The sequence below is a fragment of the Chrysochloris asiatica genome, unplaced genomic scaffold (assembly GCF_000296735.1).
Source record: "Chrysochloris asiatica unplaced genomic scaffold, ChrAsi1.0 scaffold00263, whole genome shotgun sequence".
In the NCBI taxonomy this organism is placed as follows: Eukaryota; Metazoa; Chordata; class Mammalia; order Afrosoricida; family Chrysochloridae; genus Chrysochloris; species Chrysochloris asiatica.
This window is the reverse complement of record NW_006408781.1, coordinates 796,939-823,077: the sequence shown is the minus strand read 5'-3', so window position 1 is coordinate 823,077 and position 26,139 is coordinate 796,939. Positions and strand designations below refer to the sequence as shown.

Below are 26,139 nucleotides of genomic sequence, written 5' to 3'. Positions count from 1 at the left end.
AACAACAACAACAACAAAGAAATGAGAAGAATTCAATTTTTTTCACCATTTTCTTTAGTTGTGTAAATTTGAATTATAGCTGTATAAACTGGTCTTCCTTGTAGATGTATAATTTTTACCTTATCACTGATAAGTTTGTGCTTCAAGGTATATATTGAAATGTTCTTTTTGACAGTGAATGTGATGCCATTCCTCTTCAGTTGGTTATTCTGTGACTAAGAAACCATACCACTGCCCTATTGAATATAGCCAGTACCAGTCTGTTTCAGCTCACTAGTTGTGCCTATGATATCAATCTCCATATGTTACATTTTATTTTTTGGCAATTTCCAGTTTGCTTAGATTCATACTTTGCACATTCCATGTTCTGAGTTTTATTGGATGTCTACACCTCTTTCTTTTCCTTTTGAGTCATGCCATATGAGAAAATGAAGGTATCCAATATCATTGCTCCATCAATATCATTAAGGTCAACTCTACTTTGAGGAAGTAGCTTTCCCCAGTTGTATGTTGAGTATCTTCCAATTTGACAGGCTCATATCCTGGCACTGTATCAGACAATGTTCTTCCTAGTCTGTCTTAGTCTATAAGTTCCTCTGAAACCTATCCAAAATAGATGACCCTGCTAGTATTTGAAATACTTGTGTCATAGCTTACAGTATCACAGCAACATAAAAGTCACTACAGTACAACAAACTGACAGGTGAACGGTGGATTTCGCCCATAGAGTTTTTCAATATTGCATCTTGAGGCTTGAGTGACTTCCTCGGGTCTTTTAGCTTGAGAAATGCTGAGAATGTTCTTCCTGCTTGGTTTTATAATTTCAGGTCTTTGCACATTTCACAATAATACTTTACTTCGTCTTCTTGTGCTGCCATTTGCAATCTTCTGCTCAAATCTTTTACTTCTTAATTTCTTCCATTTACTTTGGCTGTTCTATATTCTAAAACAAGTTTCAGAGTTTCTTTTGACATCCATTTGGTCTTCTTTCGTTTCCTGTCTTTTTATTGACCTTCTGCTGTCTTCTTGTATGATATTGTTATTATTACCCTGCAGCTCATCTAGTCTTTGGTCATCAGTGTGTAATGCATCACATCTATTCTTGAGATGATCTCTAAATTTAGGTGGGATATAATTAAGGTGTGGAGCCCCAGTGTGGCACTCTAGGTTAATGCACTGGACTGCAAAATTGGTTTAAACTGCAAGGTCAGTGGTTCAAGTTTACATACTTAAGGTTGTACTTTGGTGCTCATGAAATTGTTTTAATTTTCTTCCGCTTCAACTTGAAGTTGCTTGTGAGCAATTGATGATCTATTTCACCTTTGGCCCCTGCCTTATTCTATCTGTTAATACTGAGCTTTTCTTTTCTTTTCTTTTTTTTAAATGAACAATGTGTTTTATTAAATGTTTGGTTTTTTTCTCAAAACTCTTTTCAAGGTTTTTAAATTGTTTCATATCTGGTCAAGTTGAAATTCTTAAGAACCACATTTTTAATTTGTAACAATTTTGCAGCTTCATTTTTTTCATAAAAGTCAACAAACTTAAAGCACTTGTTAATAATTATCTTAAATTAAAAAAAAAAAAAAGGGAAAGGATGACTATGCACATGGACTTCACAAAATATAAGTTGATTACATCTCTGGAAATGGTTAGCAGTTTAGTTCCATATCATCTTCCAAAATAAAACTAGGGGTGGACTGTGGAACAGACCATCAATTGCTCAAATGCAAGTTCAGGCTGAAAATTAAAACAAGTCCAAATGAGTCAAAATATGACCTTGAACATATCCCACCTGAATTTAGAGATCATTTCAAGAACAGATTTAATCCATTAGAACACTACTGACCAAAGATCTAAAGAGCTGTGGGATGATATCAAGACTATATACATACAGAAAGCAATAGGTCATTTAGGAGACTAGAAAGAAGAAAAAGTCAAAAATGAAAGTTGCCCTCCAATGTAGAGAATACTGAGCTTTTCCATGGTATCATTCCATAGATGTAGTCAATTTGAAATAGATTAACAATGAAATACACAAGTGTATTCCATCTGCGAGGTGCATACACATAAGGGAGCTTCAAAAAGTGTTGAAAAACTCCATTATCTTATCATTTCAATTTTCTGTCAACTTTTTGAAGCCCCCTCATGAAGTTACTGCTTATGTTGTTGAACAAAGGTATTTGCAGTGAATAAGTCATTGGTCTAAACATTCTGCCATGTGCTCTCCAGCTTAGTTTCTATCAATAAGGCTGTATTTCCCAACAATCAGTACTCCCTCTTTGTTTATGATTTTTATGGTCCACTCACCAGTTTTAAAACTTTTTATTCTGAATTGAGTGAAGGTTTACAGAGCAGGTCATTAGTTTTACATTCAACACCTCATTATTCTTTGCTTCATTACAATACCCTCCATGTACCATCAGTTAACAGTATTTACTTCTATTCACGTTAGTGCTTGCATTCTTCCCTGTGTCTCTTGCTACCTTCATCTTTTTTTGCTAGCCTCCCTCTTGTTGTATTTTGCCTGCCCCAACACCTATGTTAACATGTGTTTACCCTATAGCCCATGAATAATTTTCCCTCCTCCCTTGCCTCCAGAATGTTTCATTTATCAAGAAAGCCTTTTCTTAACTTTTTACAACATTGGTCTCATACAATATTTGCTCTTTTGTGATTGATTAATTTCACTCAGCATAATGTCCTCCAGGTTTATTATCCATTTTGTAAGGTGTTTTGCAGATTCATCATTATTCTTCAATGTTGCATAGTATTCCATTGTGCATATGTGCCATAGTTTCTTTAACCTTTCTTCTGTTGATAAACATTTAGATTGTCTCCATCTTTTTGTTATTGTGAATATGCAATGTTATATGTGCAATGTTATATGTGCAATGAACATGGGTATGCATATATCTAATTGTGTCTTGTAGATGGCATATTTGAAGGATCCTGTTTTCTTATTCATTCTGCTACTCTCTGTCTTTTTACTGGTGCATTTAATCCATTGAGGTTCACTGTAATTATTGATAGGTAGGAATTGATTACAGTCATTTTTCTCTGTGTGTGTTTGTGCTTTTTTTGGGGTGGGGTGGGGGTTGCACTGGTTTCTTTTTTCCACATAGTTTTCTACACTGTGTTCATTTTGTTTGTGGGTTTTCCTTTTCATTTCTGTTGTATTATTGTTCATTAAATATTTCTGAATTTTACCTTTTATTTAGATGTGAAGATATATTAATTTTCTTAGAGGTTACCCTGTAACTTATTAATGTTTTCCCACAGTTAATGCTGTTTTTTCTTGAAATCTACATGATTTCCTCACCGTTTAGAAGTTCTATATCTACACTATTCCTTCTTTTTGTTTTGTAGTTAAGTTTGCTGTAAATTGACATCTCTCGTTCCCTAGTTTCAGTCTTGTAGGCTTGTTTTACTTTAAATATTTCTTTATCTGGGTTGAGCTCTTGATGGTGCTGTCATGTTTGTTAATCTCAGGTTGTTGTCTGCTGTTGTGGTTCTCAGTCCAACGGACATCCTTTAGTTTTTTGTTTTTTTTTTTAGTTTGTCTGGTTATTGCAAATTCCTTCAATATCTTTATCTGAAAATATCCTAATTTTGCTGTTGTTTGAGGGACATATTTACTGGGTATATGATTCTTGGTGGGCATTTTTTTTTTTCTTTCAGAGTTTTATATATGTCATCCTATTGCCTTCTTGTCTGCATGGTTTCTGCTGAGAAAGCAGAGCTTAGTCTTGTTGGTTCTCCCTTGTAGGAGGCTTTTCGATTTTCTTGAGCTGCTCTCTGGATTCTCTCCTTGTCTTTGGTTTTGGAAAGTTTGATTATGGTATGTCTTGGTGATTTTCTTTTGGGATCTATCCTGTTTGGGGTTCGTTCAGCTTCTTATGTGCTTATCTTCTGGTCTTTCATGATATTAGGAAAGTTTTCTTCCAACAACTCTTGGACCGTTTTCCCTATGTTTTTTGTTGTCACTTCCTGCTCAGGAATTCTAGTCACCTCTTCATGATATCCCATATAACTCTTGTTATTCTTCATGGTATCCTACCTAGCTCTTAGGCTTTCTTTGGAGTCTTCATTCTTTTTTCTGATTGTTCTTCTAGCATTCTATTATTGAGAATTTTATCTTCAAACTCCCTAATCCAGGCGTCCATTGCTTCAAATATACTCCCCCCCCCGCCCCCCAATGTATTGTCCATTTCTGAAATCTTGGTATTAATCTTCTGGATTTATAATTGCAGATTTTTCATTATTCCAAAATTTGCATTTATTTTGTCTGTTCATTCTTGTAGTGCTTTCCTGAATTCTTCTAAAGTTTTTTCTGTGTTCTCTTGCTTACCTAGATCTTTCTTTTAATTCTTTAAAGATAGCTAAATATTATTCTTTTGAATTCATTTTAAGTTAGCTCCATTACCTTTTATTCCTCAGAAATGTTTTCTGGTGCTGCATCTTAGTCATTTGTTTGAGCATTCTCTCTTCTTTCTTCATATGAGCTAAAATAGTCTGTTGTCTCTGGTACTTTGTGGTGTTGTAGTATTTACATTTAATTGGGAATTGTGTGGCACTGTGGGTTAATGCGCTAGACTGCAAGCAAAGTAGTTTTAAACTGCAAGGTTGGTGGTTCAAACTCACCAGCTGCTCCTTGGAAACACTACACAGGGTTGCTAGGGGTCAGAACCAACTTAATGACACTTAACAACAACAACAAACATGTTGATATGTTTATCTAGTCTTTCACCAACTTTTATATATATTTTTTATAATTATGGTCCCAAGTTTAGGGTGAGTTGGCTGGTGTCGTTTGCTGTCCATTGTTGATGAGGTGATATAGGAACTGTTACTGACTCTTGTCCAGTGGGCAGAACTGCAAATGGGGAGACATATATAAAACCCTGGAAGAAAAAAAAAAAAAACTGCCAACCAAGAATCCTCTACACAGCAAAGCTTTCAATCAAATTGTTGTTGTTAAGTGCCATCGAGTTGGTTCCGAACCATAGCGACCCAGTATAGGGTTTCCGAGGAGTCACTGGTGAGCTTAAACCGCCTTTGTAGTTCAAACGGCTTTGTAGTCTGGCGCATTAACCCACAGCGCCAGAAGGTACAGTTGTGGTTGGGCTGTATGAGCACAGTTACTATCTCCACACACCAGAAAACATAATAGAATAAAGAAACAAGCAGCCAACAATGGAAAGACAAAATAGTAAGGAGAAAAAAAGAAGCAAAAACAGGCACCAACCAGAAATAAAAGAACCCAAATAATAACTGAAAAAGAGAAAAAAGGGACAGGAAAATGGAGCTATAGAAAAAAAAAATTAAGAGATTAAAAAACAAAACAAAACTTAGAAAAACCAGCAAGTAGGAAGTTGAAAAGAGAAAGAAAGTTGTTGTTATATGCTGTGGAGTTGGTTCTGACTCATAGCGACCCTGTACAGAGTTTCCGAGGCTGTAAATCTTTACAGGAACAGAAAGCCTCATCTTTCTCCCACAGAACATCTGGTAGTTTCAAACTGCTGACCTTGTGGTTCGTAGCCCAATTCGTAACCGCCACGCTACCAGAGCTCCAGTAAAGTAGTAAAAGATTAAAAGCAATAAACCAAAACAAAAAGAGGGGAAATGAGAAACAGAAGAGAAGGAAATACAAAAGCAGTGACAGAAGAAAATAAAATTCAAAGGAATGGAAAGAAGGAGAAAAAAGAATAAATAAGCAAAAAGAACAAAATAATGAAAGGAAAATGCCAAAAACAAAAACAATGCAGTTGTTGGACCTGGAGAGGAGAAAATTCGGGGGAGGGGGGGGCGCTCCTGCTAGCCAAGGATCTTACAAGTTGGGTTTAACAGTGGAATTTCTGAACCTAGATGAAGTTCCTATAGGCATCTAGATGTTACTATGTTCAAGGCACTCAATCCAGCGGTAGTTCGTGGAAGTCCTTGATGGAGCTGGTTTCAGTGTCTGTTAAGGATCTTAGGGCTGCAGGGTCAGAGTGGCTGCTAGACTAATGCTGATTTCTGCTAGACTAATGCTGGTCTGGTGGCTCCATGCATTCTGTAAATCTGGAGCCTAGCCTACCTTAATGTAGACACCAAAGTGGCATAGCCAGGCACTACCTCACAGTGGCCTAACTCGGAACTCCTGGATAGCAGGGTCTGTGCTGGGGTGGATGAGGGTGGGAGCTGGCCACACTTCTGGTCAGCAGGATGCGTGGGGTAAAAATGGAACTGTACTTTCCCCCTCACCTGTGTGAATCTGCTGTGCCAGGCCACCTTCTTTTTCCAAAGCTGCTCATAAAAGTTCAAAATGCTTATGCTGCATTTGACCAGCTGTTCAGTACTCAGTCTCCCTCTCTCTCTGTCCCTGCTCACCTTCTCCCCCCAGCACTCAATCTAGTTCTCTAACCTTTCCTCTGAAGTTCAGGTTTCCAGAATTTTCATCTGTGTCTGTTTCATTAAGCACTGAACTGCAAAGTCTATTTGAACTGCAAGGTTTGAACTCACACTAGCCGCTCCTCAGAAACCCTATCAGTCGGAACTAACTCATTGGCACTTAACAACAACATCTTTGTTGCAGAGGGTTTTTGTAGTATATCTGCCTAGTCCACCACCTTGTTGGAAGTCCTTACCACCAGTCATTATTAATGCATCTTTTTGATTGCATGTTTAACAAATTCCAGTCTGTAGAAGATGGTTAAAATTTTCAGATTTTTCATCTTTGATTTTAGTGGATGTTACATAAATTTGAATAACAATCATTTTAACTGATCTTCCTGGTAGGCATATAACAATTATCCTATCACAGACAGCATTGTACTTCAGGGTAGATCTTGAAATGTCCTTTTGACAATGACTGTGATACCATTCCTCTTCAGTTTGTCCTTCTAGGCATTGTTGTTGTTCAGTGCTGTCGAGTCGGTTCCAACCCATAGCGACCCTGTATAGGGTTACCGAGGAGCAGCTGGTGAGCTTGAACTGTCTACCTTGCAGTTCAAACGGCTTTGCAGTCTGGCACATTAACCCATAGCACATAGTAGACCATAAAATTGTCCATTCAAAATGGCCAATACCTGTCCATTTTATCTTATTAATATCTAGAATATTGGTCTTTATGTGTTCCATTTCATTTTTGATAACTTCCAGTTTCTCTAGACTCATATGTCATACATTATGCATTCCAGTTATTTATGTTTATAGCTGTTCTCATTTTGAATTGTGCCACATCAGTAAATGAAGGTCCCAAAAGCTTTATTCCATCTACTGTATTTTAAGGCAGTAACTCTTCCTTGGTCATATTTTGAGTGCTTTCCAACTTGAGGGGTTCATCTTTCGTCATTGTATTAGACTATTTTCTTGGCTGTTCATAAGGTTTTCATTGGCCAATTTTTTTCAGAAGTAGATCAGTAGATCCTTCTTCCTAGTCTGTCTTACCTGGAAACTCTGCTGGACCCTATCCACCTTGGTTGACCTGCTAGAATTTGAATGACCCAGTGGCATAGCTTTCAGTATCATTGTGGCACACAAGATTCCATAGTACAACAAACTGATTGATGAATGGTGGTAGATTCAGTAATGTCCCCATTTTACAGAAGTAGAAAGCAGAATCACAGAAAGGTTATGTATCTTCCCAAAGGCACATGACCTGCATATAGTAGAGACAGATTTAAGCTCAGGGTTATTGATTCCAGAGACTGTGATAGGTTTAGAAAAATACTTCATGAATTGGAGGGCTAAAACATGCAGATGTTCACATCCCACCCTCTATCCTACCCCATTTTAATGTTCTTTTGCAAATGGAAGGGGGAAATCCATGCAGTTAAACTGGTCTTTTACATCTCTTACAGCATGAAGCATGTTGAAAAGCCTTTGGCATGCTGATTGGTCTTTGGCCTTGTCCCCTTTCTGGTCCCCTATGTCAGGGGAGCTGCTGTCTGCATCATTAGTTTTGACAGTGCAGGCATGAATTTTCCCTCCTACTCTGATGGAGGATTCAGTGAAAATATTTGAGTGGTTAAGATAAATGATTTTTGTGTTTAGTCCAGTGGGGTTCATATGGTTGGGAAACAAGCATCTGTGTATAATAGCGGTAAGCTTTCCTTGGAGTCAGTTTGTATAGAATATATCTATGTATGTTTATGTTCCTCTTAGGAACATTTCTCAAAACTGTTGGATAGTCTTTAGATTTTTTTTTCATTTTTTAATGTGAAAACTTACAAATAAAAAACAGATTTGTCTTAACAGGGGAAGGAGCCATTTACTTGTTTGATATGTGTCTACAGCAGCTGTTTGAAATCAAAGTTTTCAAGGAGAAATACCATTCTTGGTTCATAAATCAGTCCGTTCAGTCAGGTGAGTGACATGATGTGTGTGTTTTCATCAACTGGTCCACCCTTCATGCAGGGCTTTCAGCCTGGGCCTGGGGCCTGGGTCTGGGCCTGGATGTCCCCCTTCCTTGGCACCATGTTATTGTTGTTGCTGTTAAGTGCCATTGAGTCGCTTCCAAGTTATAGTGAGTGACCTTGTATAGGTTCGATTCCCAGCCAATGTACCTCATGTACAGCCACCACCTGCCTCTCATTGAAGGCTTGCATGCTGCTGTAATGCTGGACACGTTTCAGTGGAGCTGACAGACTAGAAGGAAATAACCTGGTGACCTGCTTCCAAAAGCAGCCAGTGAAAATTGTATATGAGTTGGGGGCTGACTTGACAGCCACTAACAAGAACAACAGGCATTTTGTCTGCCTATTCTCTCACAGTTTCTTCCTAATCCCTCGGCTTGCTATTGACTGTATATCACCACTTGGTGATAAGGCAGAACACCTAAGTTGCTATCTTCTAAGGATTTCCAGAGGAAGATTTCATTGTCAATGCTGCATTTTATAAACTTGTGTACACGAGAAGATTTGAAATAGTTTTCAGTTTCCAAAATGTACAGGGTAGTCTGTGCATTTTGGTAATATTGAGTTCTAACTTCTAACATGATGCACTTGCACTTATATTTGACTGGATTTTGTTGTTGTTGTAAGTGCCGTCGAGTCGGTTCCGACCCATAGCGACCCTGTACAGGGTTTCCGAGACCTAGTAATATCTAGATTTAAAATAAAAAGTATTGATCATCTGCCCTGGACTGCCAAATTGTTGCCTGTTTTTTACATCGTTCTTTTCTTTGTAAATTTAATCCTGAAGAAAAAGCTGTTTTCAAGCGTGGCCACTAGAGGATTGTTTTCAGACCAAAAACTTTTTCCTGTTTTCTTCAATACAATGGATGCCTTATACAATGAGCTGGTCTGGTAAAGTTGTTTTTATAAATGTCTCTTCTACGTTATTATTATTATTATTTTAACTAATCAAGCAGTGACAGACAATATGAAATTATTTCCTTTTTGTTTTCTTTTTACCTACTATAAAATGGATTCATGTGTCTGCATATCTGTCTATCCATATATACTTAGGTGTAGAATTTTGGTCTGTATTATATTGATTGTGTGGATCATGACAAGCTATGGACAACATTGCGAAGTATGAGTATTCCGGAACACTTAATTGTGTTCATGAGGAATCTGTACATGGACCAAGAGGCAGTTGTTCAAACAGAATATTGGAACACTGAATGGTTGAAAATTAAGAAACGTGTGAAGAAACTTGTGTGACAGGGTTGTATTCTTTCACCATACATATTCAACCTGTATGATGAGCAAATAATCTGAGAAGCTGGGTTCTATGAAGAAAAACACTCACAGAAGCAGCAGTCAAGAAATCAAATGATGTATTGCATTAGGCAAATCTGCTGCACAAGCCCGTTTTAAAGTGATGAAGAGCAAAGATGTCAGCTTGAGGAGTAAGGTGCGCCTGACACAAGCTGTGGTATTTTCAATAACCTCATATGCATGTGACTAAGAAAGACCATAGAAGAATTGATGCTTTTGAGTTATGGTGTTGGAGGAGAATATTGAAAGTTCCAATAGGCTGCCAGAGTGATCCTTGGAGGCCAGGATGGCCAAACTTCGTCTCTCATACTTGGGACATATTGTCAGGAGGGACCAGTCCCTGGAGAAGGATATCATGTTTGGTAAGGTGGAGGGTCAGAGAAAAAGAGGAAGACCCCAGCAAGATGGATTGGCAGAATGGCAGCATCAATGGGCTCAAGTGTGGCAACAGTAGTGAGGTTGGCCCAGGACCAGGCAGTGTTTCATTCTGTTGTACTTAGGGTCACCATGAGTCAGTACCGATTTGATGGCACCTAACAACAACAACAACTAATAGGCTGCTCTTGTAGAGAATAAATTTGCTTGCAGGTGTGTACTGGCTTCCTAGGGGGCCATAACAAAATATGACAAGGTGGGCAGCTTTAAACAACAAACATGTGATATCTGACAGTTCTGGAGGCTAAAAGTCCAAACAGGATATCAGTGTTATTGGTTTCCTCACAGGGCTCTTGAGAGAGATACTGTTCCATGCCTTTCTCCTAGCTTTTGTGGTGTCATATGACTGTCCTTTCTTTGAGTCTCTTCTGCTCTTTTATAAGGAGAGCACTCACATGGGGTTAGAACCTGCCTTACTTCACTATGGCTGTACCCTAACTAATTACATCTTTAAAGATTCCATTTCCAAATACCACGGACACAGTCATAGGACTTTAGGGAATACAGTCCAACCCAAAACTGGCAAGTTTTGAGGAAGTAAATGAAATGTGTACTGTTACTTTTGGTGCAATGTCTCCCCCGCCCCCCCACTCCCCATGGTTCCTGTCCATGGGAAGAATTACCACGGAACCCCCCCATTCAGCCACCCCCAGTGTGTTTCATGTTCATGGGAGGAGTCTGGTACGCTTGGAGGGGAGTGAGACAGAGGAGAGACTAGTGAGGAGCAGCTGTGCTGCTTTGGTTTGATTCCCCTTTGCTCCATTTAGCCTGAAAAGCATCAGGAATCTTTTCTTCTGTTTGCTTAGGTCCAATTTCTCGCCTTTTTCTCCCAGTGGCAGAGGGAGCGCAGTGGCTCGTGGCCTTATGAGCTTTGAGTCAAGGGCCTGTTCAACAGTGTGAGCCCACTGCAAAGCAGACCTGAGAGAAGCCATATGCAGACTGAGAGCTAATGCTTCCTCATGGCTAGGTCCCCAAAAGCACAGGAAATTACCTTTTGCTGCTGCCTTATATAAAGCCTGGCCTACTCAAACAGGTTTCCTAATACTTGTCTAGTTTATCGTTCTGTCTATGGGTCTTTTCCCTTCCTTTGTTGGCAACTGTTGAAAATTATTTCCAGAGGAGAAAGTAGAAAGTTAAGGATCCATTTCAGTGCTGTGGCTCTCCTCTCCACACAGGGATTCGAATTGAAATCTGTGGAGTAAAATCACATGGTCCAAGTCCTGCCTTTTGAGAAAATCATAGATATCTTGAGCCTATGTAAAAAGAACTTAATTTGGCATTTCAAATATATTTTCAATGAATTATTTCCCCTTTGGAATTAAGATGAAATAACCAGATTGTCTTCCCAAGACATTTAATTCTCTTTGTTCTCTTTTTATTCTGTAGAAGGTCATCTCCACTTTGCCACCCCTATGGATCCTTTATTTCTGGTTCTCCACTATCTTATAAAGGCTGATAAAGAGGTGAGTTTCTATGTTGTCTTAACTGTTGAAGGAACAAAATAGATAGTTCTTTAATTTATCTGTGTTCTCTCCTTTCAATTATCCAAATACAGATCTTCAAATTTCAGATTTAATTTGATTGTCGTAAAAAGCCAGTACAGACTAGTTGTTGTAGTTGTTAAGTACCACAGAGTTGGTTCTGACTCATAGTGACCCTGTACAGGGTTTTCAAGGCTGCAACTCTTTATGGTGGCAGAATGCCTCATCTTTCTCCTGCGGAACAGCTGGTAGTTTCGAACTGCTGACCTTGCGGTTGGCAGCCCGACTCGTAACCACTACGCTACCAGAGTGCCCCGGCACAAATCGCTGAGAGCCAGTGCCCGACTTGGTGGTACAGATGGTGATGTTCAAATTCACCCAGAGGTGCCTCAGAAGAAAGAACTGACAATCTGCTTCCAAAAAACTAGCCGTTCAAAGCCTTACAGAACCCGATCTACTATTACAAACATGAAGTCACCATGGTTGGTCAGCTCTATGGTGATTAATTAAGGTTGCTTGACAAGAGACCTCTGGGTGTCGTCTGGTCTTTATGCCTTACCAATTTGACAAGGAGCTCTGGTAGCGTAGTGGTTACGAATTGGGCCACTAACATCCGAGTCAGCAGTTCGAAACTACCAACTGCTCCGCGGGATAAAGATGAGGCTTTCTGCTTCCATAAAGATTTACAGCCTTGGAAACCCTGTACAGGGTTAGCTATGTGAGCCGGAACTGACTCCACGGCACATAACAACAGGTTGACAAAGTCTAACAATGAAAACTTGTATCATTAAGTACTTAGTAGATTTGAAATACATTAAAGATGTTTGTTTGTTTTTCTTTTAAATTAACCACAGGCTTTGAGGAAGAAAGACTTATTTTTTCTCATTTTCTTTGTGAGAGACTGTAATAGGGAGAATGAGGCTAGTTTATTAATGGAAAGTTTTCAATTGAGACTTTATGGAATCTCGTTGGAAAAAATTTACCTTTATAATATAAATTAAGGTAATTTACTAATAGTAATAGTTCAGCCAGCGGTCTAAAACAGTTTTGCTGTAGGACATCTTTATATTATTAAAAATTAAGTATTATAAATAATGTTTGTTTCTGTGGGTTCTATCAACATTTACTGTATTAGAAATTAAAACATATTTAATAATATATTTACTAATTTATTTAAAAATAAACAATAAGCATGTTAATATAAATAACACACATATAAATACAATAGCAACACTTAATGAGATGTGTAGCATTATTTTACATCTTTGAAAATCTCTTTAATGTCTAGCTTAGTAGACATACATGACCCTGTATTCAAAAAAAGAAACTTCAGGTAATTGTCAATTCTCTTCTTCAATATTACTCTAAAAATCAAAAGTTTTTCTTAAAGGTTAGTGTCAATGTGGAATCTGAAATCCTAACAGTGAACTTTTCAACTTTCACTGAGAATGGATCCCATTTTGTAGCATCATACATTGGTTACTTGGAAACTATATGCTCATCATCCAAATAGCAATGTAAATACTATTTTTTAAAAAATCACCTTTTTAAATATCATCACTGATCTCATCAGAAGACTCTATGTGTTTGGAAATTGTCATGGTGGTGCTGTAGGATAAACTCCACCACAAGGTCACCAGTTCAAACCTACCAACTCTTGAAAACTGTATACAGGGTCGTTCTGAGTCGGAACCAACTTGATGGCACATAACAAAACTATTGCTTCAAAGTTGAAATTTTATCACTGGATACAAATACTATCAGTTTTCCCTTAATGTGGCGGGTTACTTTCACCGATTTACTACTAAATACCAAAGTCTGAGTAACCATAGTTGCTGTTGGGTCATTTCTGAACCATAGTGGCCCCATGTGTGTCAGGGTAGAACTGTGTCCCATAGTGTTTTCAATGGCTGATTTTTATGTAAATAGATCGCCAGGCTTCTCTTCTAATCACCTCCAACCTTTTGGTTAAAAACCAAGTGTGTGAACTGTTTGCTCTACCCAGGGACTCATGTATATGAATTAGTAAAATTGTATTTCTGTTTAAGAAACTTTTTATTGGGGATTGAGTGAAAGTTTACCAAGCAGATCATCAGTTTTACTTCAACAAATCATACACTTTGTTTTATCTCAATGATTACAATCCCTTCTATGTAACAGCAGTTGTCCCGAATTCTCCCTGTGGGTCTTGTGGGCAGTCCACCCTCCTTCCCAATTCTTCTGAACTTTCTCCTTGGGTAAATGTTGCACTTTGATCTTGAATGGTTGACCATTCCATGGCAAAATTGTATTTCTTGATCATGTTTCCCTTTATCTGGAAGCTACCCTGGTATCTAATATAATTAGGCTATATAAACAATGAGGGTGTCAGTCCAGTCACCACCAAGGAGGCCCTGAGTGTCCATGGTGGAGTTAAATGCTGAAGTTGGCTTATATATATCATATTTTTTAGGATAAATTCGTAGAGAGACCACCACTAACCGTAGTGCACCTATTGATATACTTTTAAGCCCCCTCCCATTCTTGTGGTTATGGACTCCTTTGGCTTAGCCCTCTTCCGAGGGGGGCTGGTTTGCTTTCCATTTAAACCATTCTACTTTCTTGTCTCAAGTGTTTCAGGAGATCCTTTAAAGTAAAACCTAAGACAATGAGTTATTTCAGTCCCTATATTTTAGAAGTGACCTTTTCTTACTGAGCTTTTTAAAAAGAAGTTAAACATTTTTGAAATGTATCACCAGACTTACTTTAACCTCAGTTAAAATCACTCTACTTTCAAGCTTTCCCAATTTTTTATATTCAAAGTGCAAATTGTTTTTTTGCATTTCGTTTTTATGTATGTGTAGTAAAGAAAGCAAGAGGGAATTGTATCATAACAGAGTATTGCTGTTGGGGAAATAATTTTGGTTGATCATGAAACAATACAGATTACAGTAGAAATCTGAAGACCATAAGACCTGGAAAATTTGTGAATCTTTCTTACCATTTGAATTGAGGCATTTCTTGCTACATAACCACCAAATGATTGAGAAGATTTTACCCTTACAATGAAAGAAACTACATTTCCAGAAATAAACTCTTCAGATACAGTTTTTCTGCCTCCAAAAGGAGTGGCCACTAAATCAGGTCACGAAATCATTTGGTCTGGCCCTGCCAAGGCAACTGCAGATCCAGCTATCACTTTTGGGGTAAGTTAATTAAATGTTTGGCCAACTATAGCAGGCTAATTTTTAAGTTGATAATTTTATATGGCCCATCCATGATTTTATAAATTTTGGCAGAAAATTGGTTCCCCACCCCTGAATTAGACAAATCACCTCTACGAGTGGAGTGAAGACAAAGTAATCCTAAGTGAGAAGGATAAGATTGTGAATGTTTCCTTCTGTACTTCTGGGTGCCTTGATGCCAGGCCTGTTGCACTTACCTGTCTGAGCCTGAGATGAGTATGTCTGCAGCTTGCTTGTACTCAGCCCTCCAGTTGTTTTCTCTCACTGTGGTCTCAATCTGAAAGCATGCCAGACAGCTTAGAGAGAACCAGATTTACTTCTGCTCTTTAACTTTTCTTTGTGGGTATTCACAGCCATGGATGGAAGGGAAGATGTGCACACCCCTAAAAACAACAACAGAACCTCCAAAACCAAATGGGTTGTCTTCAGTTGGGTCTAATTCTGGTGACCCCATATGTTTCAGAGTAGAACTGCCCTTCCTCAGGTTTTCATGACTGATTTTTTAGAAGCCCATCACCAGGCCTTTCTTCCCAGGTGCCTGTGAGTGGGTTTGAACAGCCAACTTTTTGATTAGTAGCCCAGCACTTATTTTTTGTACCACCCAGGCAGTCTGCTCTGGACCCAGTGTGGGCTTATTCCTGTGTGATGATTAGGACTCCAGCACTGTGGTCCTCAGCTGCCTCCTCGTCACCTCCAGCAGAGTAGAGTAGCCCTAAGTCTTCTCTGCCATCTTTGTAAGTTTCTGTGGTTCCATTGCTGTTCCAGGATTGTGTCCACTTTCATGGAGTGACTGTGCCCCATCTGTCATGGAGATGGTGTGCTAGTTGGAGCTCTAGTTCTTATAAGAGCTGCCTAAAGGGAACTGAGGGGTAGCCTGCCTAAAGGTAGCCTGCCTAAAGGGAACAGCTCTGTAGCCTGCCCCATTTAGTGCAGGGATTCTTAAAACACCACTGCCATCCTGTTGGTTCCGACTCACGTGACCCTTTAGGACAAAGGAGAACTGCTCCATAGGGTTTCTGAGACTATAAATCTTATGGGAGCAGGCAGCCTCATCTTCCTTCCTCAGAGCTGTGCAGTTTAGCAGCCTAATGCCCATCCCACAGTGCCAACAGGGACTCATGTGGGACAGGTCACTCTGACCTCAGTTTAACGCAGAGCCACAAGGTAAGTTCCCTTTTTCTCATCTTGTAATTTGTGAATGACTACAGTAGGTTTTGTTGTTTTTTTCAGGGAAAATTCCAGCCCCTAGAACAAGTTGTGGTAGATGACATATTTCCAGATTGTATCTTGTTGCTGAAACTTCCTGAACTTGAGAAGTTACTTCGCCACGTGACAGAGGACAAAGGTATTATATGTGGGCATCAGTATGTGAAATTCGTTGGCTAGGAAGATGGAGATAATGTGCACATTGAAAACGTAGCTGCTCAAAGGCCCACTAAAATCAGGGTTTGCTCTTTGTGGATGACAGGGGAAGTGTCCTTCAGAAGATTTGCTTCCACTTGTCAGTATTGCTCCTCTCTTGACTTGAATGTCACCTCCTGACACTGGTTGGCCGGGAGTCGTGAGGCTCAGGCTCTACGCTCAGTTCTTAAAACAAGTCAAGTCACTCATTTCAGCTCACAGTTCTCACTGGTAAGCTTACCTAAAACCTCACGGGTTCAAGAAGCATCTGGTCAGCACAGTGCTAGAGTCTGGACATACTTGTGAACAAATGTCTTTCCTCTCAAATTGCTTCCAGTCTCATTGTGATGAATGTGAACCCCAACTTCTCTTGGGACACACTATGTGGTTGTCACCAAGACAGAAAAGTGATGTGAACTACAACTGGTGTGTGAGCAAAACCGTACATCTCTTTCTATCCCCAAATCTAGGTTCTAATGTCCTCGTGTAGACAAATCACCTCTCCATGCTACTAGTGAAGACAAACTAAACCTAAGTGAGAAGAATAATGTTCTACATTCTGTTATTCTACACTTCTGGTTCCACTGGCAACCAGGCCTCCTTCACCTAGCTATCTGATAAGTTCATAATCTGGCGGCCTGGGTTAGGTAGGGTAGAGCTGGGTGTCCTCTTGTTGTCTGGAGGAATTGAACTCTAAGGGGAGGCCTCGAGGATAAGTCAGAGAAGCAGCATAACAGGCATGGAAAGGTCTGTCATGTTTAGGGAGCGCCAAGGAGTGAGGTGGACAATTAGCGGGAGTATAGGGACAGCTTCGGTTTGGTAAGGAGGGGGCGGGAATGCTGGGCAAGGGACAAGACTATGAAGGGCCTTATGTGCATTTGAGCTTTGGTGCAGAGACAGTATTGGAGAAGCTAAGGTCAAGTATGAGGAGGCTCAGACAGTGGTCTAGGCAGATGATGGCACCCTGAGTTTAGGAGACAGGACTGGAACCCAAACTCAAACTCATTGCCCGCAAGTTGATTCTGACTCATAGCAACCCCATAGGACAGTAGAAATGCCCCGTGGGATTCCCAAAGCTTTAATCTTTATGGACATAGACTGCTATATCGTTCTTCTATGAAGTAGGTAGTGGGTTTGAACCACTGACCTTTTGGGTAGCAGCTGAATTTTAACCCCTGTGTCACTAGGACTCCTAATAGGACTAGAAGGAATTAGCAGTTTAGAGGTAGAATCAACCAGTTTTGGTGATTGGATGGTAGTCCGGGAGAAGATGGAGTTGAGGATAACCTGTGGGTAGTGGTGTCATCCTGCAGACCAGGAACCAGGCAGGGTCCTGGAGAAGGGGAAGTGAGGCACTGCATGCGTGTTTGACAGTTTGACACTACGTGTGTGCACAACTTAGCACCATGTCTTCAGGGTTGATATGAAGCCAGTGTGGTAACCAGAACAGCTGTTCAGGCCCATAGGTGGTTTGACCCACTATACAGGTTTTGGAACCGAGAGACTAATTCCAAGAAGCATATGCTATGGTGGGACAGGGAAGAACTTCATTGTTTGCATCTTATTTTTCAGGAGTTTTGGTGGCACTCTGGGTCACTCATTGCAAAATTGGTGGTTCAAACTCAGCTGCCATTTCTCCAGAGAAAGATGAGACTATCTGCTCTTATAAAGCTTGAGTCTCGGAAACCCTATAAAGTGTAGTTACGAATTGAAATCAAGTGTTGCAATGGGTTTGACCTGACTTGGAGCTCCATTTGTATCTGAAGGACAGGTAACATCAAGGTTGTACCAAAGCATTTCCGTGAAAAACTGACCCTGGTGTTGAATTTGGCTGGAGGCAGCAGTGTTTTTGTGGGTGATGAAAGAAGTAGCCCATAACCATTTCTGAAAGCTAAAGTAAAGAACAATATTTACAAGTCATTTAACTTTTTAGTAGCAAGTTAGCACAAGTTAAAAATACGAGTCACTCACGGTCCAGGATTCTAGCATTAGCTGCCTAAGAGCTGTTACCTTCAGTGGAAACCCAGAAGAAGAAATGCTCCACTCCTAGCTCTTTCTTCTTGATAGTATTGAAGTCCCTGCTCTGCTTCAGAGATGGCTCGTTTTATACTAAGCAGGATGACAAAACTGACCAATCACGATTAGCCTGGGTACCAGTTACTCACAACTGAATCATGCAATCCATCAGCATCTTTTCCTGTTTTCTCTTACCCAGACCTATCAGGAAAAAGTCATTCAGTGGGAGTTTACAAAGACTGGCTACACAGTAAATCATCACATGTGTTTACTGGCCAGTTGGTTAGTATATATACAAGTGGTTCAAATAGGAAAATGGGCATGACTAGATCATAGTAAAAAGAGCTACCACATATCGGGTGGTGGTTGCCATCAAGTTGACTCAGACATATGGTGATCCCACGTGTGCAGAGTAAAACTGCTCCATAGGCCTTTTTGTTTTGTTTTGTTTTTATTGTGAATTGAGTGCTAGTTTACATGGGAGAACATCAGCTTCACACCATTGTTTCACTGCAATGATTATAATCTTTATGCATCATCAGTTAACAGTATTTGCTTCCATTCTCTGTTTTTGGTTTTGCTTTTGTTTTGTTTTTGGGGGAGGGGGCAGAGGTGTACACAGAAACACTCAGGAATATATAATAATTTAAACAACCTAAGGGCACATTCCGCAAGCCTGCCTCCTGGCCACCAGCACCCAGTCCCTCTCTTTCCATGAGTCTGGAGTGCTCAGCTACTCCTTCTCTCTGTGTCCTTATCTCTGCCTCCATCTTTGGTGTTGCTGCTTCTCTGGATACTGTCCTGTGTTCTGCTTGTGCTCTTCTCTCTTGATGGTCATAGGGTCCTCTGTTTCTATACTGTTAAGATTAACTACGCTACATTTTTGTTAGAAAACTTTTACCTTTACAATTGTGACAGTCACAATTGGTCATGATAACAATTTCTCACTATTGAATCAAAAGAATCTTATCCCCATCTCCTTTCACCAGACCCTTCTAGACAATATGAAAACTTTTCAGTGGGCATTCTACATTCCCCCACCCACTGAAACTAAACTCACTTTTGAAAATTTGTAAGCCAGACACTTCATGCCTTTTTAGCCTCCCCTGTTTTAGGTAGACAATGCCTAAGTGGGACATTCCCACTTGAAAGGACATGCACACCAGCCCAGAGCAGCTAGAGGAACAGAAGATACTTCTTGAAAGAAAGACCAGCAAGAAAAACAAAAAACAAAAATGACAGTCTGTTTGGCTACTACAAGTATAAGCAAGTTGTTCTCCAGAAAGCAATCAAATCCCTTCAGGACAAACCCCCCTCCAAGACTGAAACTCAAAGGGAACACACGATCAGACATGTAAACTTGCTGGTGACTGGGTTGATCTACAATTGAGTGGAAGTTGGGGAAACTCAGTAATGAAGATAGGGGCTGAGTTCAACCAAGTTCCATAGACTCCTGTCAACCTTGAGATGATAGAAGAGGAAGGGCTTATTGGTCCAAGGTTTGGGGGAGACTTGTTAACTCCTGAGCCCATGGACACTGACCTAGCCACAGAGGGCTAGAGTCGAGAGTGAAGCATTCAGCTGATATGAAGTGGGGGGAGACGCACAAGAATGCCCAAACTTACAGATAGTACCCATTTGACCTAGCTTCAGTAGCTTGATGATCAAAACTCGAATAGAGGTGCCGAGGACCAGCCTCCACACGAGTGTTTGGTTCACAAGGTGGAGATATCTGACGGTGATAGGGATAGCAAAAGAGGAGACACAGAGGCACAAAGAGAGAGACAAAGAGACACCCTGAAACCAGAGTGGATGCGGGACTGGCATCAGGCAGATCCTGCATGGCAAACATCTCAGCCATGAGGGCCGTAAGATCCTGCATAGTAAACATCTTGGCTAAGCAGGCAGTATGGTTGCAATGCTGGACTGAGCCCACTGCATGCCGTAATGCACGCCTTGCCAGCCATAATGCACACTGGATTCGTCTTGCGCCTCCGTTTTATTTAGGGGAGGAACTATACACAAAGCTGGGTGGGACTAAGACAAGGTACAGCTAACATACGTAATTTTCCAGACATTCAGGCAGCTTTACATTGTACTTCGCAGGTTCGAATCTCACGACCGCAACTTGGTTTCTCACGCTTAATTAACATACCTTTTAGCACCTAGCCTCAAATGGGGGAAGGAGAAGGAGGATTGGGAGGAGTCCCATTGAGTCGGCTGCCCAGCCCAGGTTTCTCAGGAAAAGAGACGCCTGGGTGAATAGGGCTGCACCTGGAAACACTTTAGGGAGGGTGTTCTTTTGACCTTAGAACAAAGACCGGGGAGCCACCCAATTTACTTTGACTGAATTCTTTGAGGGAAGAACTTTGCCTTTTTGGAATTTTACAGTCTCGCTTTTAGGAAAATATTACATTTATCTGTGGATATCAGGGCTTCATGTATGAAATTAATAATAAACATAACTGAATACTAAGATGAAAAACAGTTTGCTATGTCTGCTAAGTGGCTAGAGTTTGTTCCTCAGAGCCAGCGGCCTGTACGATCTGCAACACTTGGGCCCACAGGGCCTCGAACTCCTGACTGGGTCTGGCCAGTCTGCAACATAGAGGAAAATAGGACATTTGATAAAGGACGCAAGTGTAAATTGCTACAATTTGATGAAGTTGACCTATACTTACGGATGTAATAGCTCAAAATTCCAACTGAGAAGGAACGAGTCTTCATACCAAGGATCAAGCCCCAGAAGGTTTTGCATGGGGCTCAGGATTCCACCTAAGGTCCTACACACTACAAAGTCGTTGCAAGAAGCCCATTTCACTGGGCAGGTTCCAGAATCCCTTTTAGGTATTCCAAGCATAGTGGTTATGAATTGGGCTGCGAACTGCAGGGTCAGCAGTTCAAAACTACCAGCTGTTCTGTGGGAGAAAGATGAGGCTGTCTGCTCCCCTAAAGATTTACAGCCTCAGAAACCCTGTACAGGGTCACTATGAGTCAGAACCGATTCCACAGCACATAACAACAACAACAACAACCAGTTATAGGCTGAAGATTGCTTACAAGCTTTCTGTGGTCATGTTTCCTGATATTGCTTTCTATCCCACTCAAGTGTCTATTTTACAACAGTAGGCAAAGGAAACCAATATCCATAAGACAGTCAAGCATCATAACATTATTTCTCCTTTTACATATTCAGACTATGCCTTGACCCCTGTATCACAGAGCCTTGTTGTTCCAAGGTTGAGCATACATCACTATTTACCTCTGTCTCATTTAGCCCATGCAAACCTACCGAAGTGTTACCCTAAGTACCTTGTTCTTCTATCCCTCTCCCCCTTCTTGTGTATTGTTGTTGTTATGTGCCGTGGAGTTGGTTCCGACTCATAGCAACGCTGTACAGGGTTTCCAAGGCTGTAAATCTTTATGTGAGCAGAAAGCCTCATCTTTCTTCCGTGGAATAGCTGGTAGTTGCCCTCCCCAAAATCCCAGCTGTGATGTGACTATCCCCTAATCTGTGCTCTACTGTCCTCTCACTCTCACCCCTGGTAATCAACAAAGAATTTTTTTTTTTCCTTTCTAGTGTGGGTATTTTTTCTTAAGCTTTCACGATAATGGTCTTATGTAATATTTGTGACTGACTGATTTTACTCAGCATAATGTCCTCAAGGTCCATCCATATTATATGGTGGTTTGTAGCTTCCTTGTTATTTTAAGTAACATAATATTCCATTGTGTGTATGTTCCAAAGTTTGTTTATCCATTCTTCCTTTGATGGGCACTTAGGGTGTCTCCATATTTTTGCTATTGTGAATAGTGCTACTATGACCATTGGTGTACATAGATCTACTCATGTTCTGGCTTGTATTTCTTGTGGATATATACCAACCAACTAGAGGGATTAGTGGATCATAAGGCATTTCAATGTCCAACATTCTGAGGAAGCTCCATACCGTTTTCCAGAGTGGTTTAACCATTTTACATTCATTCCAGCAATGTCGGAGTTTCCCACTCTCCACATCCTCACCAGCATTAATTGTCCTCAGCTTTTTTTGAACTTCACTGTTATTGCTGGTGTGAGAAGATATCTCATTGAGATTTGCATCTCTCTAATGGATCATCTATCAACACTCACGGAAGCAGCAGTCAAGAAGTCAGACTACGTATTGCATTAAGCAAATCTGCTGCACAAGAACTTTTTAAAGTGTTGAAGAGCAAAGATGTCAGCTTGAGGACTAAGGTGCGCCTGACCCAAGCCATGGTATTTTCAGTAACATCATATGCATGCAAAATCTGGATAGTGAATAAGGAAGACTGTAGAAGAATTGATGCTTTTGAGTTATGGTGTTGGAGAAGAATATTGAAAGTGCCATGGGCTGCCAAAAGAACCAATAGATCCGTTTTGGAAGAAGTGCTCCTTGGAGGCCAAGATGACCAAACTTTGTCTCTCATACTTCGGACATATTGTTAGGAGGAACTAGTCGCTGGAGAAGGATATCATGTTTGGTAAGGTGGAGTGTCACTAAAAAAAGAGATGGAGTGGTCAAGTGGCAGCATCGATGGACTCAAGTGTGACAACAGTAGTGAGGTTGGCCCAGAACCAGACAGTGTTTCGTTCTGCTGTGCATAGGGTCGCTATGGGTCAGTACTGACTCGATGGCAACTAACAACAACAATGGCTAATGATCGTGAACATTTCTTCATATGTTTGTTGGCTGCCCAAATGTCTTCCTTGGAGAAGTGTCGGTTCATGTCTTGTGTCCATTTTTTAACTGGATTATTGGTCTTATTTCTTATATTGTGTTGTGTTTCCTATAGTTAGTCCCTTGACTGATAATGTTGTTGCAAAAGATTTTTACCCATTCTGTGGGCTCCCTTTTTACTCCTTTGGTGAAATATTTTGATGTTCATAAGTTTCTAATTTTTAGAATGTCCCAATCATCTATTTTGTCTTCTATTGTTTGTACAATTCTCACAATGTTTGAAAGTCTATGTGTGCCCTGTATTAGAGCCCTGAAATCAGTCCCTGGTTTTTCATTGATGACCTTTATAATTCTGGGATTTACACTTAGGCCTTTAATCCATGTTGATTTGGTTTTTGTATATGGTGTGATACAAAGGTCTTGTTTAATTCTTTTGCATATCAATTTCTAGTTCTGACAGCACAATCTGTTAAAGAGACTATCTCCTCTCCATTCAATGTACTTTGGCCTTTTATCAAAGATCAGTTGGCTGTTATGTAAATGGGTTAATTTCTGGATTCTCAATTCTGTTCCATTGATCGATGTGTCTTTCATTGTACCAATACCAGGCTGTTGTAGTAAAGTTTGAAATCAGGGAGTGAGAAGCCTCCAACTTTGTTCTAAGAAGATTTAATCAGTGCTTTGCTTATCCAGGAATGTTTTTCTTTTCATATAAAGTCTGTAATCATGTTTTTCCATATCTTTAAAGAATATTGTTGGAATTTGGATTGCAATTGCATTATATCTGTAGATTGCTTTGGGTAGTATTGACATTGTCACAATGTTAAGTCTTCATATCCTGGAATATGGTATATTCTTCCATTTTTGTAAGTCTCTTTTGGTTTCTTGTAGTAACGTTTCGTAGTTTTCTTTGTATAACTCCTTTGTTTCTCTGGTTACATTTATTCCTAAATATTTCATCCTTTGGGCAACTATTGTAAATGGTATCGCTTGACTAATTTCCTTTTGGCATTGTCATTATTAGTATAGAGGAATCCAACTGAATTTTGTATGTTGATCTTGTACCCTGCACCTTTGCTGAATCTTCCAATGAGATCTACTAGCTTGTTTTTTACTGAGTCTTTGGGATTTTCTATGTATAGGATCATATCATCTGCAAATAGAGAGAGTTTTAATTTTTCCTTGCCAATGTAGATTCCTTTAATTTCTCTGTCTTGCTTTACAGCTCTGGCTAAGATTTCCAACACAATGTTTAATAGGAGTGATAATAAAGGGCATCCTCATCTGGTTCCTGCTTTCGTTTTCTCTCCATTGAAAGTGATGTTAGTTGTTGGTTTTGTATATATGCTATTTATTATGTTGAGGAATTTCCCTTCAATTCCTACTTTGTTGAGTGTTTTTATCAGGAATGGATGTTGGATTTTGTCAAATGCCTTTTCTGCATCAATTGATATGATCATGTGGTTTTTGCCTTTTTTAAAAATTTATATGGTGGATTACATTGATTGTTTTTCTAATGTTGAACCATCCTTGCATCCTTGAATCCCACTTGTTCATGGTGTATCATTTTTTTTGATGTGCTATTGAACTCTCTTTTCTAGGATTTTGTTGAGAATTTTTGCATCTACGTTTGGCCTATAATATTCTTTCTTAGTGATGTCCTTCCTTGGTTTTGGTGTGAGGGTTATACTTGCTTTATAAAATATACTAGGAAGTTTTCTATCCTTTTGTATATTCTGGAATAATTTGAGTGAAATTAGTGACAACTCTTCTTTGCATGTTTGGTTAACCTCAACAGTGAAGCCATATGGACCTGGCCTTTTTTTGGTTGGGAGTTTTTTGATGACCTGATCAATTTCTTCCTTTGTTATACATCTGTTCAAGTTTTCTGCTTCACTCTGTGGAAGTTTAGGTAGGTCATGCTTTTCTAAAAGTGTATCTATCTTCTCTAGATTTTCAAATTTGTTGGAGTACAACTCTTCCTAATATTCTGTTATTACCCTTTTTATTTCTGTTGGTTCTGTTCTGACATCACCCATGTGATTTCTTATGCATGTTATTTGTTTCTTTTCTCTCTTTCCTTTTGTTAGGTTTTGCAAATGGTTTGTCAATTTTATTAATCCTTTTGAATAACCAGCTTCTTGTCATGTTGATTCTTTCTATACTTTTTCTGTTTACTTTTTCATTTATTTCTGCTCTTGTTTTTGTTGATAAGTGCTGTTGAGTCAGTTCCGACCCATAGCGACCCTGTATAGGGTTTCCAAGGAGCTGCTGGTGAGCCTGAACCATGGACCTTGCAGTTCAAATGGCTTTGCAGTCTAGCACATTAATCCATAGCGCCACACCAGGACGCCTAGTCTTTATTATTTCTTTTTTCTGCTGACTGTAGGTTTACTCTGCTGGTCTGTTTTTAATTGTTGGAGATGTGCTAATGTGTTGGTTTGGGTTCTTTTTTCTTTTTGGATGTGTGCATTTAATGCAATAAATTGTCCTCTCAGCACTGTGTTTGCCACGTCTGAAAGATTTTGTTATGTTATGTTTTCATTTTCATCTGTTTCTAGAAATTTTGTAAATTTACTTTTTGTTTTACTACTCAGTAGTTTTTAAGCAGGATGTTATTCAGTCTCCAGGTAATTGACTTTATTTCCTTATTTTTTCTATGGTTGATTTCTAACTTTATAGCATTGTGGTCTGAGAAGATGCTTTGTTGAATTTTGGTGTTTGTAAATTAATGGGGGCTTGTTTTGTGGCCTAGCACATGGTCTGTTCTGGAGAATGTTCCATGTACACAGGAAAAGAATGTGTATTGTGCTGGTATTGGGTTGAATGCTTTATACATATCTATGAGGTCAAGTTGGTTGATTGTGTTGTTTAGTTTTTCTGTATCTTTGTCACGTTTCTTTCTGATTGTGCTATCCTTTTTCAAAAGTGGTGTATTAAAATTGCCCACTATTGTAGGTTTGTCTATTTCTTCAGTTCTGTTAAGGTTTGCTTTATATATTTTGGGGCTATTTCATTGGGAGCATAGATATTTATTATGGCTATGTCGTCTTGTTCAATTGACCCTTTAATCATTAAATAATGTCATTCTTTATATCTTATACTGGTTTTTGCCTTAAAGTTTATTTTATTAGAGATTAGTATTGCCACTCCTTATTTTTTTTATTGCAATTAGCTT

At 39.5% G+C, this 26,139-nt stretch overlaps 1 protein-coding gene across 1 annotated transcript in view; it reads left to right on the top strand.

Annotated features, from left to right (window-relative positions):
• LOC102840410 (ribonuclease H2 subunit B-like) overlaps window positions 1-26,139 on the top strand; it is a 65,538-nt gene that overhangs the window by 9,513 nt on the left and 29,886 nt on the right. Inside the window, exons 2-4 of the mRNA XM_006874151.1 lie at window positions 8,239-8,346; window positions 11,526-11,602; window positions 16,075-16,189. Coding sequence (XP_006874213.1) covers window positions 8,239-8,346; window positions 11,526-11,602; window positions 16,075-16,189 — 300 coding nt within the window. The remainder of the gene's footprint in view (window positions 1-8,238; window positions 8,347-11,525; window positions 11,603-16,074; window positions 16,190-26,139) is intronic.